This window comes from Talaromyces marneffei, chromosome 4 (genome assembly GCF_009556855.1).
Source record: "Talaromyces marneffei chromosome 4, complete sequence".
In the NCBI taxonomy this organism is placed as follows: Eukaryota; Fungi; Ascomycota; class Eurotiomycetes; order Eurotiales; family Trichocomaceae; genus Talaromyces; species Talaromyces marneffei.
In genome coordinates, this window is record NC_072351.1 from 1,005,545 (window position 1) to 1,022,420 (window position 16,876).

At 46.9% G+C, this 16,876-nt stretch overlaps 8 protein-coding genes across 8 annotated transcripts; 5 read left to right on the top strand and 3 right to left on the bottom strand.

The window, feature by feature from the left end:
* Window positions 1-143: 143 nt before the first annotated feature.
* EYB26_005427 (uncharacterized protein) lies at window positions 144-902 on the bottom strand (the record flags this gene model as incomplete). The annotated part of the gene is made up of 2 exons (XM_054264712.1): window positions 144-775; window positions 836-902. The coding sequence occupies 2 exons, from the start codon at window positions 900-902 to the stop codon at window positions 144-146; spliced, it is 699 nt and encodes a 232-aa protein (XP_054120687.1).
* A 455-nt stretch (window positions 903-1,357) lies between these two features.
* Window positions 1,358-2,531, top strand: EYB26_005428 (uncharacterized protein; the record flags this gene model as incomplete). Its single annotated transcript, XM_054264713.1, has 2 exons — window positions 1,358-1,827; window positions 1,886-2,531. The coding sequence occupies 2 exons, from the start codon at window positions 1,358-1,360 to the stop codon at window positions 2,529-2,531; spliced, it is 1,116 nt and encodes a 371-aa protein (XP_054120688.1).
* Window positions 2,532-2,880: 349 nt separating this feature from the next.
* On the top strand, window positions 2,881-4,571 carry EYB26_005429 (uncharacterized protein; the record flags this gene model as incomplete). The annotated part of the gene is made up of 5 exons (XM_054264714.1): window positions 2,881-3,133; window positions 3,195-3,505; window positions 3,564-4,112; window positions 4,166-4,345; window positions 4,395-4,571. The coding sequence occupies 5 exons, from the start codon at window positions 2,881-2,883 to the stop codon at window positions 4,569-4,571; spliced, it is 1,470 nt and encodes a 489-aa protein (XP_054120689.1).
* A 558-nt stretch (window positions 4,572-5,129) lies between these two features.
* On the top strand, window positions 5,130-6,783 carry EYB26_005430 (uncharacterized protein; the record flags this gene model as incomplete). The annotated part of the gene is made up of 5 exons (XM_054264715.1): window positions 5,130-5,243; window positions 5,324-6,228; window positions 6,287-6,492; window positions 6,547-6,674; window positions 6,727-6,783. The coding sequence occupies 5 exons, from the start codon at window positions 5,130-5,132 to the stop codon at window positions 6,781-6,783; spliced, it is 1,410 nt and encodes a 469-aa protein (XP_054120690.1).
* Window positions 6,784-6,860: 77 nt separating this feature from the next.
* On the bottom strand, window positions 6,861-7,624 carry EYB26_005431 (uncharacterized protein; the record flags this gene model as incomplete). The annotated part of the gene is made up of 3 exons (XM_054264716.1): window positions 6,861-7,111; window positions 7,178-7,280; window positions 7,352-7,624. The coding sequence occupies 3 exons, from the start codon at window positions 7,622-7,624 to the stop codon at window positions 6,861-6,863; spliced, it is 627 nt and encodes a 208-aa protein (XP_054120691.1).
* An 867-nt stretch (window positions 7,625-8,491) lies between these two features.
* Window positions 8,492-10,024, bottom strand: EYB26_005432 (uncharacterized protein; the record flags this gene model as incomplete). The annotated part of the gene is made up of 2 exons (XM_054264717.1): window positions 8,492-9,925; window positions 10,016-10,024. The coding sequence occupies 2 exons, from the start codon at window positions 10,022-10,024 to the stop codon at window positions 8,492-8,494; spliced, it is 1,443 nt and encodes a 480-aa protein (XP_054120692.1).
* A 1,486-nt stretch (window positions 10,025-11,510) lies between these two features.
* EYB26_005433 (uncharacterized protein) lies at window positions 11,511-12,796 on the top strand (the record flags this gene model as incomplete). Its single annotated transcript, XM_054264718.1, has 2 exons — window positions 11,511-12,638; window positions 12,695-12,796. The coding sequence occupies 2 exons, from the start codon at window positions 11,511-11,513 to the stop codon at window positions 12,794-12,796; spliced, it is 1,230 nt and encodes a 409-aa protein (XP_054120693.1).
* Window positions 12,797-13,581: 785 nt separating this feature from the next.
* Window positions 13,582-16,474, top strand: EYB26_005434 (uncharacterized protein; the record flags this gene model as incomplete). The annotated part of the gene is made up of 6 exons (XM_054264719.1): window positions 13,582-13,885; window positions 13,947-14,247; window positions 14,311-14,830; window positions 14,892-15,377; window positions 15,426-15,659; window positions 15,713-16,474. 6 exons carry the CDS (start codon window positions 13,582-13,584, stop codon window positions 16,472-16,474), a joined length of 2,607 nt encoding a protein of 868 aa, XP_054120694.1.
* Window positions 16,475-16,876: the final 402 nt, after the last annotated feature.

Genomic DNA, 16,876 nt, shown 5'->3' on the forward strand with positions numbered 1-16,876 from the left:
CAGACCAGGTTATTTACAACAGAAACATGTGGTTCGCTGACGCTGACCAGAGATGTATTGTTTCGTGTGGTGTAACGAGGTAGATGAAGCCACTGCATTGATCTTCAAAGAACACCCCTGATACATTATGAGAATTCCTTTCTCTATGTTGAAATTTGCAACTTTTCGACGGCTTCCGACGGCAACTCATCTTCGCCCTCCTCATCATAATCGCCCTTGCCAGCCAGACCTCGCTCCCAGAGCTGTCGTCCTGTAAGCTTTTGCTCCTCACGAGCAGACGGCTTTTTCTTCTTCTCTTCTGCCTCTTTCTCCTCCCGTTCTCTCTGCTCTTCTTCCTCCATCTCCTTCCTAAATTTCTCTCTCCACTCAAGGAATCTCTCTTTGTTGACGAGTGTGCCCTGGAATTTCCGATTCTCTTCCTCCTCGGCTTCTGCAATCTCTCTTTCGCGCGCTTGTCTCTCAGACGCTACACGCTCCATTATCAATGTCTCCGCCGCTTCCTTTAGCGTACTGACTAAGGTGAATATCATTGCCATGCCGAGGTTCTCTTCGATGCTAGGTTGAATTGCCTCCATAAGTTGTGCTTTGTCCTCTTGTAAGTCGAAGCGAGTGTGTTTTGCGGAATTCGGTGGTGTTAGTATTTCGAGGTCAGGTGCCACATCAGGATATGCTTCTGGATAAGAGACTTGTAATAAAAGAGTTGGTGCCTTCTCATTCTCTTCGTCTTCGTCGAGGTCGAGTGTTATAGTTATTCGGTAGGAGGTGTCTGATATATCTATTTCCCAGACAACGGATTAGCATAGTGATAGGCAGCTTCGAGATGCTTAAAATATACCTGTAATTTCCTCTGGAAATATCGAGTCGAGAACTTCTCGCTCTTCGACCTGCTCTTCGCGACCCATGTCTGGATTTTAAATGAAAATCTCACAATGAATATAGAAAATTAAGATTCGTAACAAGAATGAAAGGCGCTAAATTCCTTCAAGCAGGCTCAATGTCAGATTGTGCGTGTAGCAAATTCAAATTGATTTCGTTATGTTGATATCGCAAAGTCAAGTCTTGATCTTTCTAGACGGTGGAGTAAGAATTGTGTCCCGCATGCAAACATCGCAAACATATCTAAAAAGATCGAAAATTATCTATAATTCTTAGTTGGGCAATCAACTTCCAATTTTTTTTTTACCAAACAGAATACCCATAATAAATAACCTCGGATTCATCGAATATTGTCATTTTAGGTTCCTACTACAATTATAAACAGAGCATGGGCAAATCGCGAACAAAAAACAAAAAGAATTCAACCAAATCCGAAAAGTCTGTCCTCCACTCAGTGGGCAGCACGATTTCCAAACGCAAAATGGCAGACAACGCTACAGAACTACTCGAAAAGGCCACCATCCTTTTACAAACAGGCCAAGCCGAAGCAGCTCTCCCTCTAGCCCAGCGTGTCCTTGAAATATCGGACGAAAAATCACCCAACAACACATTATTAGCGATTAACCTTGTCGCAGAGATATATGTCGAATTGGGCGAAATCGATGCCGCGAGAGAAAGTTTTTTACATGCTGTACAACTTGATCCGGAGGGGACGGTACCTGAGTCGCAAGGTGGAGGGGCAGAGAAGTTTTTTTGGCTTGCGCAATTGAGTGAACAAGGTGGTGCGGATAGTGTGGCCTGGTATGAGAAGGGTGTCGGCGCTTTGAGACATATTATTCAATCGCTTGAACAATGTGGGGGAGCAGATACGGCTTCGGTGCTTGAAGAAAAGAGGAAGAAGTTGGCAGTTGCTCTGTGCGGTGTGGTGGAATTATATATGACCGATCTTTCGTGAGTGACCTGTTCTTTCTTGCATTGAGCCTTAACAGCTAACAGTTTTATACTATAGATGGGAAGAGGACGCCGAAAACCGATGCGAAACCCTAATCACCGAAGCCCTTCTCGTCGCACCCGATCAACCAGATTGCTTACAGACCTTGGCGTCTGTGAGGATATCCCAGACACGCATCGACGATGCGCAAGCTGCGCTTTCTCGCAGTTTAGAGCTATGGCAAGACCTACCGCCTGAAGATCCCAAAATCCCAGATTTTCCTTCACGGATTAGTCTTTCACGACTCCTTATGGAAGTACAAATGGAGGTCGAGGCGCTCCATGTCTTGGAACGATTGATCCTCGAGGATGATGAGAGTATTGAGGCTTGGTATTTGGGCGGGTGGTGTCTATATCTGCTGGCAGAAAAGGAGAAAGAAGAATCATCCGACGAAAAACGACACGAATCTATGGTTGCCAGTCGCGGATGGTTGAAACAAAGCTTGAAACTGTACCAGAAGCTCGAATATGAGGACGAGAGACTCAGGGATCATGCGCTTGAACTTGTTCAGGAATTGAATAAGGAACTTGGTGAGGATATGGATGATGACAGTGATGACGACGGGCCTGTTTTCCCTGGTGCTGAAGGGGAGGATGAAGATTGGGATGGAGAGATTGAAGCAGAGTCCGATGATGACGAAGATCAGGAGATGAAAGATTCATAATGGATTTATGCTATGATACATTCGACAGTTTCAAATAGAAAAAGTATATCCCACACGATACCAATTTAACCAGAAGAAGTGTACTGTCGTATTCAACAATCTTCGATTGCCTGATGTCTGTCTATAAGAATGTTCCTGAATCTTTTTAATGCGGCGGCACTCCGATTGGCCATCTCGTCCGGCGGAATCCGGATTAACTCATCATCCGCGCGATAAGTCTAGATAAGATTACCGATAGGCTTAATTCTTTGACCTTTCCATATTCGTGACCAACGCCAATGTGAGGATAGCCTTACCTCTCACTCTGAGAAGAGGCGCCAAGGGGAGGCGCTCGTGTTTCTTTCTCAGCATGGATCTTGCGTCAGGCCCAGATACGACCGAGACTCTCAAGTCCTCGGTCGTGGAGTTGAATGTCGTGGAGACCACGGATGATGCGAACGTTGATGATGATAGTACACCGTCACGACCCGCTATCCAGAAGTCAAAATCGCCGACGACGTCTGACGCGGATGACGTTAGTGATGAGTCTGGCGACGAATGGGAGACGGACTCGTTATATGAAGAGGCATTGCATTTTGTTCGGGATGATCAACTTGCGACTGGTGAGTATTTCAGCCTGACTTGTTTCCACTCGCTACAACCCCTGACCATTTTGCTCTACAGTCCCAGGTGCATGCACTCCGCAAGAGGCGATCGCCTATCGCAAACTTCTACGCGAAATCGGAAAGGCCGCCTTTGTCGAAGAGACGATCGGAAAGAATACGATCACAGCGAAGAAACTCCTGACTGCGTTCGGTGTTGTTCCCCCGTCTTTCCTCGAAGATGCGCCTGATGAGGCATACCATCCGCTACTTGGTATTGTCATTTCTCGAGAGTTCGCAAAGCGTCAGAAGCTGGATGAATATAATTCTATTGAGGATGCGGTTAACTTGCTGAAGAAGTCGAAGAACGTGATTGTCATTACCGGTGCCGGGGTATGTGTAATAGTCTGCAGTGGGTTTAGGTATGGTTACTGACGAGGTTTTTTCTTAGATCTCTACGAGCCTTGGGATCCCGGACTTTCGTTCCAAAGACACCGGTCTCTATTCGCGACTAGAACATCTCGGACTCAGCGACCCCCAAGAGGTGTTTGATATCTCATTGTTCCACGAGGATCCAAGTATATTCTTTTCAGTCGCAAAGGACATCCTTCCCACCGAGAAGAAATTCTCCCCTACACATGCGTTCATCAGGCTGTTACAAGACAAAGGCAAATTGTTGACGAACTACACCCAAAACATCGATAACATCGAGGCCAATGCGGGTGTCAATCCGGAAAAGATTGTGCAGTGTCACGGGTCTTTTGCAACCGCAACGTGCACAAAATGTGACTTCAAGGTGCCGGGCGATGCCATTTTTGACACTATTAAATCGGGCAAGATCCCTCTTTGTAAGCGCTGCAAAGAACAGATTACTTTGCGATCGCAAGCATTGAAACGGAAACGTAGCTCGAACGGTTTGCAGAACAGCCGTAAGAAGCGTTCGTTTGACGATGATTCCGATGGGGAGGATTATGACATTCCTACTCCTGGTGTTATGAAGGTTGGTCCATTGTGCCCTTTCTTGCTTTTAGTGTACAAAGCTAACGGCATCAGCCCGATATTACCTTTTTTGGCGAAGATCTTCCTGACGAGTTTGGAAGACGACTTGTTGAAGAAGATCGTGAGGTGACGGACTTGGTCATAGTGATTGGAACATCCATGAAAGTGGCGCCTGTGGCCGACGTTCCCAGCATTATACCAAGCACAGTGCCTCAGATCTACATCTCACGCACAGTATGTTCTTTCCAATGACATTTGCGTCCATCAAGCTAACACTAGCCAGCCTGTATCGCATATCGGCTTTGATATCGATCTGTTAGGCGATTCCGACGTAGTCGTGTCAGAGCTCTGTCGACGAGCTGGGTGGGACTTGAAACATGGCATGCTACCCGAGGACCAGAAGGTTGAGGTTGCTCAAGAAGAGGGCTATGTATCGCGTCATACCTTCAGTGTTGTATAGCGAGGCGTCTGGACTTTCTTGACCTCGTTTTGCGAGCATAATATTTTCGGGAATGGCGTTATGGTTTCATTATGTTTGATAATGCTAGGAAGTCGATGGAATGACATCGTTACTGCGTACATTTTGCGATTTAGAACTTACGATGATAGTCTATTTGTTGAGATTAAGTCAATTGTGTTCATTTCAGGGGACCGTTCATAGGCGCTAACAAACGAGATGCCCAACCCCTTAACATAGAATGAAACGAAATACATCCTAACTAGTTCACCCTTTTTACGATATAAAACTGTACATATACCTGTGTATGTGGCGACTCGATGGGCTTGCGTACCACAAATAGAAAATTCAAGCTGTTGAAGAAGTTGCCCCAAGGATCCCGGATAATTTTTTTTTTTTATATTTTCATTGCCGTTGCTGGAGGGGTTTTTTCTCCCCTCACTGATCACAACGAATACCCAAATTGTACCACAAATATTTCAAGCATTATTTGCAAGGCACATAGTAGAAAGAGAAAACCACACCGAATCAACCTCGAGTGCGCAAACTGCAATTGACAAAATGGAGTGCGTAATCCGCTTTGCGCAGTCACACGAGACTTTTCGGCAGGCGGAAATCGAAGCTCTCGCCAGTCTCGCTGGGGTCGATGTCGAATTTGTGCTGTATGATAAATATGTGAGTATATACATGTATCTTGCATATATTCTGATACATATTACCGACTATTTTACGTGAGAGGCGCTAACAATGAATAGTCACCATTCTGCATCGCCAAGTTTCCCAACATCGAGGCAGCACGCAAAGTGATATCTCGCAGCGTTCTGGCCCAAGATGTCTTTGAACTCTGGGGCCGAGGAGCAACCCACGAAGAGCTTCATGCAGATGTGCGACGCAGAACAGAACATCGCTGGAAAGACTACAGGGATGTCTCTTTCCGTTTCTTGATAGACACTTTTTCAGCCAAGAGGTCACAAGCTGAAAAGAAGAGTCTCATCGAGAGTTTTGGGTATCTTGACCTCCAAGGACCGATCAAGCTAAAGGATCCTGACGAGGATTTTGTTATTTTTGAGGATTATGTTTCGGATCTTGAAGAAATCAGCCAACAAGAACAGCAACAGCAGAAACATGAGCACAAGCAAGGAAGACACAAAGATCTGAAGAATGTATATTTCGCCCGCTGGATATGCGCCAGCAGTCGCACAATGATGGACAAATACGACCTCAAGAAACGAAAATACATATCCACCACATCCATGGATGCCGAACTATCCCTCGTCACAGCAAACATGGCCCACGCCGCCCCCGGAAAACTCTTCTTCGACCCTTTTGTCGGAACGGGTAGTTTTCTCATCGCGGCCGCTTATTTCGGCGCCGCTACACTTGGTGCAGATATTGATGGGCGGAGTTTCAAGGGTCGACACAAACCCACCAAGGAGAATCCTATGGGCCTATTGGCAAATTTTCAGCAGTATGGAATTGAAGATAAGTTCCTTGATGCCTTCATGTCGGATTTGACGAACACGCCGATACGGGATGTGCCGTTTTTGGATGGGATTATTTGTGACCCGCCGTATGGGATTCGTGAGGGACTTAGGGTTCTGGGGTTGAGAGAGGGGAAGTCAAAGCAGCCGGTGTACAAGGATGGTGTACTGGCTCATACGTGAGTGGTTTCTCCTATAATGTAATTATAAATGAATAGCTGACAGATGACCGACCAGGCTTCCTGACTATGTTCCTCCCAAGAAGCCATATGGATTCGTTACTTTGCAACACGATATACTAGACTTTGCTGCCCGAACTCTGGTCGTTGGAGGCCGGATTGCCATGTGGATGCCAACTGCAAATGAGCAGAATGTAGAATTTATCATACCGACTCATCCACGGTTGGAAATTGTCAATATAGGCGTGCAGCAATTCTCTACCTGTGCGTGCGTTCAAATATCTGGAGCTTTGCCATCTTACTGATTGACTGATATAGGGTCACGCCGTCTGCTTACTTATCGCAAACTGCCGGAAGGAGAAGTATCTTCTGTGTCTCGCATAAAATCTGTTACGGATGACCCGAATGGTGTTACAGCAGATGAGTTGAATGAATTCAGACGACTGGTATGCGTGGCCCAACTGTGCAATACCTAGACAGAGCTAATGATGTGAACAGTATTTCGCACCAAAAAAGCCGACTCCACCAAAAAACCCCAAGACAGAGCAAATCTGAACATCTATTGGTGTTAAATAACTCCCAAAACGTACTCGGAACATACAACGCACTCAGAGGCAGTAGAGTCTATTCTATCATAATCTATAATCCCTCTCAACATCCAAATCAATCCCTTCCTCCTGCTTAACCCTCTTCACCTCCCTCGCCAGCTCCTCCCTCAACAACTTCGCCAACTCCTCACCTTCATCATCATCCAAATCCTCTCTTCGGCCACGACCAAACATCGTCCAACCGGGCGATTGGGCCATGGCATCTGCAGAGACGAGTGGTGGGCGGGGGATGATGTGGAAGTGTACATGAGGGACTACCTGGGCTGCTCTTTCGCCTGCAATTAATTTGGCGAGTTTAGCATATGCTTCTGGAAAAGTGTGGAGAGACAGGGAATATATACCGTTGTTCTGTACAAGATTCCAATGATGTTCTTCCACCGCACTGCTCTGGCCAAAAATGACGCGCATACCTACTCGCGAAACAATCGGTAGCCATCTACCCAACTACCCACATAGACCTCCTTTATTAGTCCATGTAATTCATACAATCAAGAAGGATCAATGGAATGACAAACCTCCTCCCCAATCCTCACCCCCAACTCGCCAACCTTCTCATAATGCTCCCTCGTCGTAACTAAAATATGCCCCTTTGACAACGGCATAATGTCCAAAAAGGCGAGGACATATTTCGTCGATAGCACCAAAAATGCATGTGATCTTGAACTACTTCCGGGGTAAGAGTTGTCGTGCTGTTGAGGGATTGTTTGTAACGCTGACGATGGTGGGAGAGGTGGGTGTGCAGTTGCGATGGCGCAAAAGGGACATGTTGGGGATATTTTATTCGGCATTGCTCTTTTCCTATACTTCACACACGAATAACATCAATATATGTTGAAATTGTGGTGTATATACAAGTATATGTGTGTAAAAGTTGAGGCAAAATTGGTTGGGGAATGGAAAGTGATCGGTCATTCGTCAGGCCCGGCCCCCAGATTATCTCCGTTTTGATGCTCGTTGACGGTTGGGCAAGCCGTGGTCCCCGAGATTGCGCTGTCCGAGCTTTGCGGAGAATCATCTTAACTCTATCAACTATTAAGCTGAATAAATTAACTACGTACAAAATGGTTTAATGTTTAGTATGGAGACGCAGTATTAGAAACGCTCGCATTCAGAATCAAAGCGATATTTACAACCCCCATTAAAACAAACAAACAATCAATACAACTTCAAGTGCAATCCAAAGCCTATAAGTATCCCGATCCCTCACAACCAAAACAAATACCTCGCAACAAGTCAAGTCAACAAGCCACCTCAGTCAGCGCCGCCTAGAATTAAACAAGTCTGTGTAAACATCCTCGCCTTATGCTGGGCATATGCAAACCGTATGGTATCCATATGCATGGAGTAAGGACCTCCGTTTTATTTTGTAAAAAGCATGTGTGAACCGTAGAAGCGCTGCAGAAGTACTGTAAAAGTACTGAAACAGCCAACAACAGATAAGGTGAAGAAGAGAAGTGAAACGCCAGTGCAAGGGGAAAAAAGCCGAATACTAATGCCATCGTAATATGCAAATGAACCTTTCGCAAGCGCCTGCATAAATATAGAGAGAACGCCCCCGGTATAAAACAAAATCAATCCTAATATAGCGCCGACCAACTGTAAGCCCCTGGTAGGACGTCATAAGGATGAAGGTGTCATGGCTCATTTGGTACTGTCTATTTCTGTGCCTCCTCAGATTCGCCATCGATATACAGGGAGTGATATCTCTTGGCCCACTGGCGTGTAACAATAGATGCCTTCAAAAACTTCTTGCTGGCATACTTCTTGAAGAAAGCTTCGTGGGCAACAGACCTGTGGAGATAGTCGACCATGAGCAGGAAGACAGGCTGGATCTCTTCTTCTGTGTAGCCAGAGTAGTGTGCAAGAGTGGCATCCCAGCCGGGACGATCAAGAATGAGACGCGCAAGATACATGGCTGCAGCTGCGACGTGACTCTGCTTGTAAGGCATGAATTTGTGGTCAAGTAGGCTGATCTCCATCAAGTATTTGCCCAATGTGCGCGTCTGGATATCGTAGTTATCGGCCTTGGAAATTCGTCGGAGAAAGTTCATGGGGTTGGGGTAGCTCATGTTGTAGTTTAGTGTGGCAAGAACGTGTCTCTCCGCGTCCAAAATCTCCTTGTCTGAGAAGGTCTCATCCGCGACTTGACTGAAGTTGGCAACGTGTGGGGACAGGACCTCTTCGTATTTTGAAGCGATGAACATGGCTGTGACGCCAACTAGCTGCAGGCGGTCCAAAGAAACAATCTCGGCAGAGAGGAAACGATCGATAATGTTGACAGTCAAGAAGAGGGTTTCAGGGAGAAGTCTGAAGCTTGCGTGAACCTCAATCAGCCAGTCAATGAGGATTCCACGCATCTTCCATTCAAGTTCGGGCTGGTGGTCGATATAATCTGGGCTTGGAAGGGTTTCGTGTTCGAGATCCTTAAGGTAGTCAAAGATATCCACCACGTATTCAGCCGCCATCAAGGGATCGTCAAGATCCTCTGTATCAAGATCCAGGATACCCTCGGCTTCCAAGTCCTTCTCATCCACCACGTCCACACCAACTTCGGAAACATTTTCGGATATAATCTGTTGCTGGATAGTTTCGGTCTTCTTCTTCTCCATGTCAACCTTCTTACGGGGCGGCTCTTCTTGATTCAGCTCATCCTTGACGGATGAACGCTTGACACCAGATCCACTTCCGGGGCGCTTTACTTCAGCAGCAGAAGCGGCTTTCTTGTTAGTATCTTTCACACCAAGAGCAGCACGAGTGGTGTTTGATCTGCTGAGTTTCTGTATACCACCTGCTTGTGTAGCTGATTTGGAAGTGAGGCTAGTCTTGCTGGTAGCTTTCTTGCCATCCTTCGCGTCAACAAGATCAGTTTTCGTCACGTTGCTGACATCACCAAGGGCAGGGCGTCGTTTCTGAGCGGCGGTTGTAGTGGCCGTTGTCGAATTCGCCCTCTTACTCTGGAGTGGCTTCTTGATTGCACCTCCATTGAGGTCTGCGGTGCTGAGGGCAGCTGCCTTGGCCCTCGTCAGCCGTGTCGATGTGGCATTTTCGTCGTTTTCATTAGTGACCGTCCTTTGACGGAGACTCCGGGCCTGAAGAACGGTGAATGAGGACATATTTGGACGTGATGAGAGCCAAGTGACCGGTAAAGGGCGTGATATAAGATGTTTTTAATAGCTTACCGGAGGCATAATTAATCAACGTCAAAGAAAGAAACGCGTCAAAAGACGGGCAAGCAAGAGACGACTGGACAGATCCAGGTAATGTACCAGCCGGTGACTGAAGTAAAGATCGGTTGTCACAGTATTCAGGCTGCATTCCATTAGCCTTGGGTCCTGCTGTGGGGATATCAAAGAATTTGAGGAGTATCCATAGACATACCACACGTGGTAAGATACTCAATGGTGAGGAGTCTACCAGAATCAGATCAGCAAGTGAGCTCAGAACATCCTCAATATTCTTAATATGTGTACACAATATCAGAATATCAAGCAATCAATCGTGTTGTTGACAAGGCTTTTACCTCAGGCACGTTCAGTCAAGCGCGACGAGTAAGCAATAAGCGTGTCTAAGGTAGCAGTAAAGAATTGTAATTCTGTGCAGACGAGGTGAGAATGGAGTCAGCATAAGAGATTGAGGAATGTGCACGTCTTGTATGAGTGGAAGATGGGAATGAATGCTACACAGCGTGTACGGAGCAGAGCAGAATTGAAGAGGTTGACGGACAGGCGATGTTTGGCTCTGGCTCTAGCGTGGATCCTGGTGTCAGTGACGGTAATAGGCCCCACTGCCAGCCAGGCCAAACCTCGCGTCTCTTTCAATGACGGGAAATTGCAATACGGGAAAAATGCTGCTTACCGAATAAAGCTGAAGGACAATTGAATACAGAAGCAGGAATGACGATCTGTACAGGAGAAGCTGTGAGCGGTCGGCGTCGTGTAGAGAGTATCTGAAAAAGAAGAAGGAGAAGAATTGAGTCTTCGCGATGTGTAACGAAAGAGTAGGGGAACTAGAGTGATGACGCGACTGCCAGTTTGGTACTAGAAAGTCGAGCAATTGGAGCGGCGTGACAGTACCGTACGTGTTTTTTTGCTCTTTTCTTTTTCGCTCTCGAAATGACTTGCAGATGGCTGCCTCAGGAACGCGGCGAAAGGCGAAAAAGCTTTGTTTTTGGTCGCGAAAGGCCACAAATAACGGGTAAGCAGAATACGCAAAAATACGCGGGTTCTTTTCAGCATGCGAGGAGCGCGCGGGTGGAGACCAAAACACTCCGTCGCCCCAGCAACAAGCGTGCCAACGTGACCGTGTAGTAGTCACGTGATACGCGGATATACACCAGCCACATAGACACCAGGAACTTGTGGCGGTGTACAACACAAATCACGTGGCTTCCCTAAAGCCACACTCTAGTTTTCCGGAGTCGATCAAAAGATCGGAAGGTCTCAACGTCAGGAAGGAGATTGACCAATTGCACCGCGATGACCTATGAGCTCTTTTAGAGTATATTATTTTTTTTTCTCATCCAGGTCAAGGTTCACTGGTGCCATGCTGTAAGCGTGGTAGTCTATTTTATCTCTCTTTCTCCTTGCCTGTTTACAGGAGAGGCTCGACCGCCCTCCCTTCTATTGAAATTTTAACTGCGGCTTCGGTCAACCGTATACAACATTGCAACTCAAGATGGCGGTCTCATTCCAGCCTCGCCTATTCCTCAGAGCTCTACAGCTGCCAATTCGTGGCGTCTCCTTCTCGTCCTTTCGGTCCTATTCCAGCGTGATTCAAGAGACTGAACGACCTCCCGTCGAAGAAATCTCGTCCTTCGATCCGAGTATCACTTTTGCACCTCCTCCGACCCGAGATGAAGCTGGCGTGCTAGTCAGATCATACAAGCCTCGAACTCCCGGTATAAGACATCTGCGACGACCGATCAACGACCACATCTGGAAAGGTCGCCCCATACACAGGTTGACGTTCCCCAAGAGAGGTCATGCCAAGGGTGGTCGTAACCATTCTGGTAGAATTACAGTGCGACACCGAGGTGGTGGTCACAAAAGACGAATTCGAATCGTAGATTTTGCCAGGAACGATCCAGGCCCACACGTGGTGGAACGAATTGAGCATGATCCCGGCCGTACTGCGCATATTGCATTGGTTCGTGCCAAAAACAATGGGAAATTGAGCTACATTCTAGCCGCTGATGGCATGAGAGCCGGTGATGTTATTCAGAGTTATATGCCCGGTATTCCAGATGATCTCTGGAAGAGCATGGGCGGAGTTATCGACCCTGGTGTTCTGGCCGCGCGAACAGCATGGAGAGGCAATTGTCTGCCTCTCCACATGATTCCTGTTGGTACCCTAATCTTCAACGTCGGTTTACGTCCAGGAAAAGGCGGCCAGCTTTGCCGTAGCGCTGGTACCTTTGCTACAGTCATCGCCAAGGGAACCGAACAACAGAAGAACGAGGAACGCAAGCAACAATTAGAAGCCGAGGCCGGTACTGGAGAGACTGAACAAAAGAGGCTCACTCAGCGAGATTACCAGAAAATTAAACGGGATGCCAACCATGTCACGATCCGTCTTCAGAGCGGTGAAGTAAGATTGATCCACATGGATTGCTGTGCCACAGTCGGTGTTGCTAGCAATCCCAACTACCAGTACACACAGCTCGGAAAGGCTGGTCGTTCACGATGGCTAAATATTCGCCCAACTGTGCGAGGTTTGGCTATGAATGCTATGGATCATCCCCACGGTGGTGGACGCGGTAAATCTAAGGGTAACGTGCACCCGAAGAGTCCTTGGGGTATTCCGGTATGTTTGTTCCTTCACTGCTTTCTAGTTCCGCATGCTGACTGTATACCATATAGACCAAATCCGGTTACAAGACTCGTCCCAAATGGAAAATCAACAAAGCCGTTGTCGTTCCCCGTGTGCGCAACCAAGGAAAGCGTCGCAGAGGCTACAACTAAGCCTGATAGTACATCTATTCGCTTTCTACTCAATTTGTCATCAGATATGTGGGACCAATCCCTGTTTAGTCTCTATGCAGGCATTTCTGGAGTTCTGCTATGGGACAATGTATAATTTGATCATGGGACTAGCCACCTGTATAACTTGTATTATATTTTCTCTTTATGAAGTATTGTCTCTATACATGTTATTACCCTCCATAGCTAGCCTCTTCGTAACTAACGGTCGGGATGTCGGCGAACATCCACCGACTTCGGGCCTTACTAATCCAAATATCAAGCGCCGCTCTCCGCCAATCATCAGCCAACATGGCGCAGTCATCCAGCTCGCCGTTGTCAGTTGGTATCCTTAGGCAGATACTCTCTCCTCTCTTTTCGATCTATCATACAACCAACGGTCGAAATCCAGCATGATTATATCCTAGCTAATCAACGAACTGCTGATCGAACGGTTCCGCCATCAGCTTGTGGGAGGGCAGCTGCTTATCTGACCAGCCTTACTAAATCCGCACTTCCAATTCTCTATCTTTCCAATCATCAGCTGGATGGTGCCTTCCATCTATCTTGATTCTTGATTCAAGTTCACAGTCGATTCAATTATCGATAATTGCAGTCTTATCGGCCTTGCGAACTACGGTGGATGAGCGTCCGCATTTGATATTTCGAGAGTGTTAGGCAGCCCTCGGCGAGACTCGATACTTATTTCTGGACAGCATCCCGTTCTACAACGGGAGGCAACCGCAACCTCATCGGATCAGCATCGCGAACCCCGCACCATTCCGACCATGGCCGAGCAGGACGACGACTACTTTAACGACCTTTCCCGACAATCTGTGTCTCAAGATGCGAATCAGTCACAATCTGGAAATACGGGTGGCAATACTTCACCCGCCGAAGATGACGGTAACCCAATCCCTCGCCCAAAAAGAATGGCATGCATTGTGTGTAGGAAGAGGAAATTGAGATGCGACGGACAGAAGCCGAGTTGCGGAACATGCGCTCGTGTGGGTCACAACTGTACATATGATGAAGTGCGCAAGAAGAGCGGACCGAAGAGAGGATACGTCAAGCAGTTGGAGGCACGGTTAGGTATGTTTTCGAGATGGTAGCAAATTTCGGCCAGGGCGAACTGACTTATGCCCCGGATTAGCACAAGTTGAAATTCTCCTGAAAAACCAAGAACCAGAGAACTCTTGGAACGAGCCAAGTCATAATACTCTTCCCAGTACATCTATGCCGCCAACAACGTCGAATCCCATGTCAGGAGTAGGAGACATCTTGAATTTCGTAAACGGCTCGACTTCACAGATTCCAGACACCATGAGACAAGCTCAAGGCTCCCAAAATGGAGCTCCTACCGCAAACTCGAGTTTTGATCCCGAATCATCATGGGAGGTCATCAGTCTAGGCTTAGAAGAGCCATTACCGACTCAGGATGTCATAGATGAGTTGTAAGTTTTGAACTCCCAGTGGAGTTCTGAGTAAAGCGAGGGGATTATTGACTATAACACAAGATTTGATATCTTCTTCGCAAAGATTCATCCGTCCCATCCTATGATCCACCGCCCTCGATTCTTTGCTTCTATGAATCTAGCTCCCCACATGCGCCCGCCTGTCTGTCTACGTTATATCATGTGGGCATTGGCTGCATCCATTACGCCGAAGTACAGTTTCTTAGAAGAGCATCTGTACGCTCGGGCTCGGAAGTATATTCATTTGGACGAAATGAAAGGCCACGGCGAGCATATGGTCAGTGTTAGCCACTGTCAAGCTTGGGTGTTGATTAGTTTGTACGAGTTCAAGCAAATGTTCTTCCCAAGAGCGTGGGTTAGCGTGGGACGGGGCGCAAGAATGGCAGCTATGATGTGTTTCAACCGCTTAGATGGAGTCGGATTGGATGTCAAGCACTGCGTCCCTCCACCAGTTGACTGGGTCGAGAGAGAAGAACGACGACGGACGTTTTGGATGTGCTTTTCTCAAGATCGATACGCGAGTATTGGGACTGGATGGCCGATGGTGTTCGATGAGAGAGATGTACGTCAATTTTCGGAGATAGTATGCACATTGGGCAGAATAATGCTAACGTTGTGTTTAGATTATGACAAACCTACCGTCAAGCGAAGAGGCTTATTTGACAGGTACCCCCGAAACGGCACCATCATTGAAAGATGTACTGGCTGGTGACATTGCGAATTTGTCTCCCTTGGGCAGCGTAGCTGTCATGGCTTGCATTTTTGGTCTCAATCTGACACATCTCCACCGACCTGATCCTCATGATCGAGAAGATGATGTAAACGGCGAATTCTGGAAACGTCATCGCGCCTACGACAATATACTCCTGAACATCTCCCTATCACTCCCTCACACGCTTCGTTTGCCTCAAGGAATATCAGATCCAAACATCATCTTCTCCAACATGGCTATACATACCTCGACAATTTGTTTGCACCAGGCGGCTATTTTCAAAGCGGAAAAGCACAAGATGAATCAGATTGCTGCTGAAAGTAAACGAAGGTGCATCATCGCGGCAGATCAGATCTCTAGTATCATGAAGATGGTCAGCCATACTGATCTTTCTCTAGTAAGTTCGTACTTCTAAAATCACTGACTCTAAACTTACGCTTCAAAGTTGAATCCATTCAGCGCATTCTGTCTTTATGTCGCTGCTCGAGTTTTCGTACAGTACCTCAAATCCCGACCCGAAGGCCAGGCAGTCAAGTCTTCGTTACAGTTCTTGCTCACGGCGTTAGGCGCGCTGAAGCAGTTCAGTGCATTAACCGAATCTTTCCTCATTCAACTAGATGTGGATTTGAGTGGAACAACTTTTGGTTCATCCATGCAGAGTATGCGCAGTAAACAAGCAGTAAGTGACTCTGATAGAAATGCATCCTGGCAAGGAGCTAACAAATTGAACAGGCCGAGTCCCTTTCCAGTATCAATCAATATTGCACTCCTATTATCAATATCCGCTCTTCGGAAGCAGATGCCATTACAGAAGCGAACTTGAACAGAGATGTCACTGCGAACCAGCCATCGCCAGGGACCTCGGCGTCACAAAGTTTCGGATCTCTCCCGAACCGTCAAAGATCGAACAACACACCTAGAAACGACCAACAACCGTTAGGTGTGCGGCGTAACACTGCATTGGACTTGACCGATGCGACCAACAACCATAGTCCTCAGCAAGACGATATTGCTATGTTAACAAACTTTGATATGGATGTCTCACCTGTAGTGAGCGGCGGTAGCGAGCATATGCACTCCGAAAATGCGTCACCGCAGACGATGAACTCGTCTTCAAATCATTCTAATACTGCATTTACTCCTCCTGGCATGGAGCAAACTTCAATGGGCGGCCAATTCAATAATTTACCAGCTAAAAGTTCCATGGACCCAAGCCACATTGATTTTAGCACCGGCATTGACGGTTTCTCTAACAACAGCAATGTGTCATTCTCGCCGCTCTTTGATTCAAACGCAATGAATACCGGCATGGATTCATTAGGCTTGGAGAAACCCTTACCTCTCCATGAGAACTGGCGAGGACGAGCACAAAACTCTGGCGCTACGAATAATGGGCTCGGTGATATGATGGGCAACACGAACAACTTTTCAGAGCAACAATTCGAGTTGTTGCTTCAAGGTATGGGGTGGAATGGTTGGAACGACGCGAGTTAAAATGGGGTTGCTACTTGAGTTAATCGTAGCAATAGGCGTACAAAAAATCGCCCGCCTGGTTAACTGTTTCTGCTTCATGCGGATATATGCATATTGGGAGGATACGTGGGCTGTAAACAATTTTCATGAATGTCTCGTCTGTGGTGTTTCTGATGGCGTTGGGAAATCTTTCGACTCGTGACGATGTCTTCATACCCTGGGAATAATCTGTTAGTATTTCTGTTGTAAACTCTTCTCTTACGTTGTACTTGTCTTGAGACATACAATACTTGTTCACATAAGGGCAATAAATTGAGTCTTAGTGTGTATTATATTGAGTAGTTTAGCACTTTGAAGAATAGGGCGATGTTGCGGCCTGAGGCAGCCAAGAGCCGATAAAGTGATAAACTGATAGTCCCACCG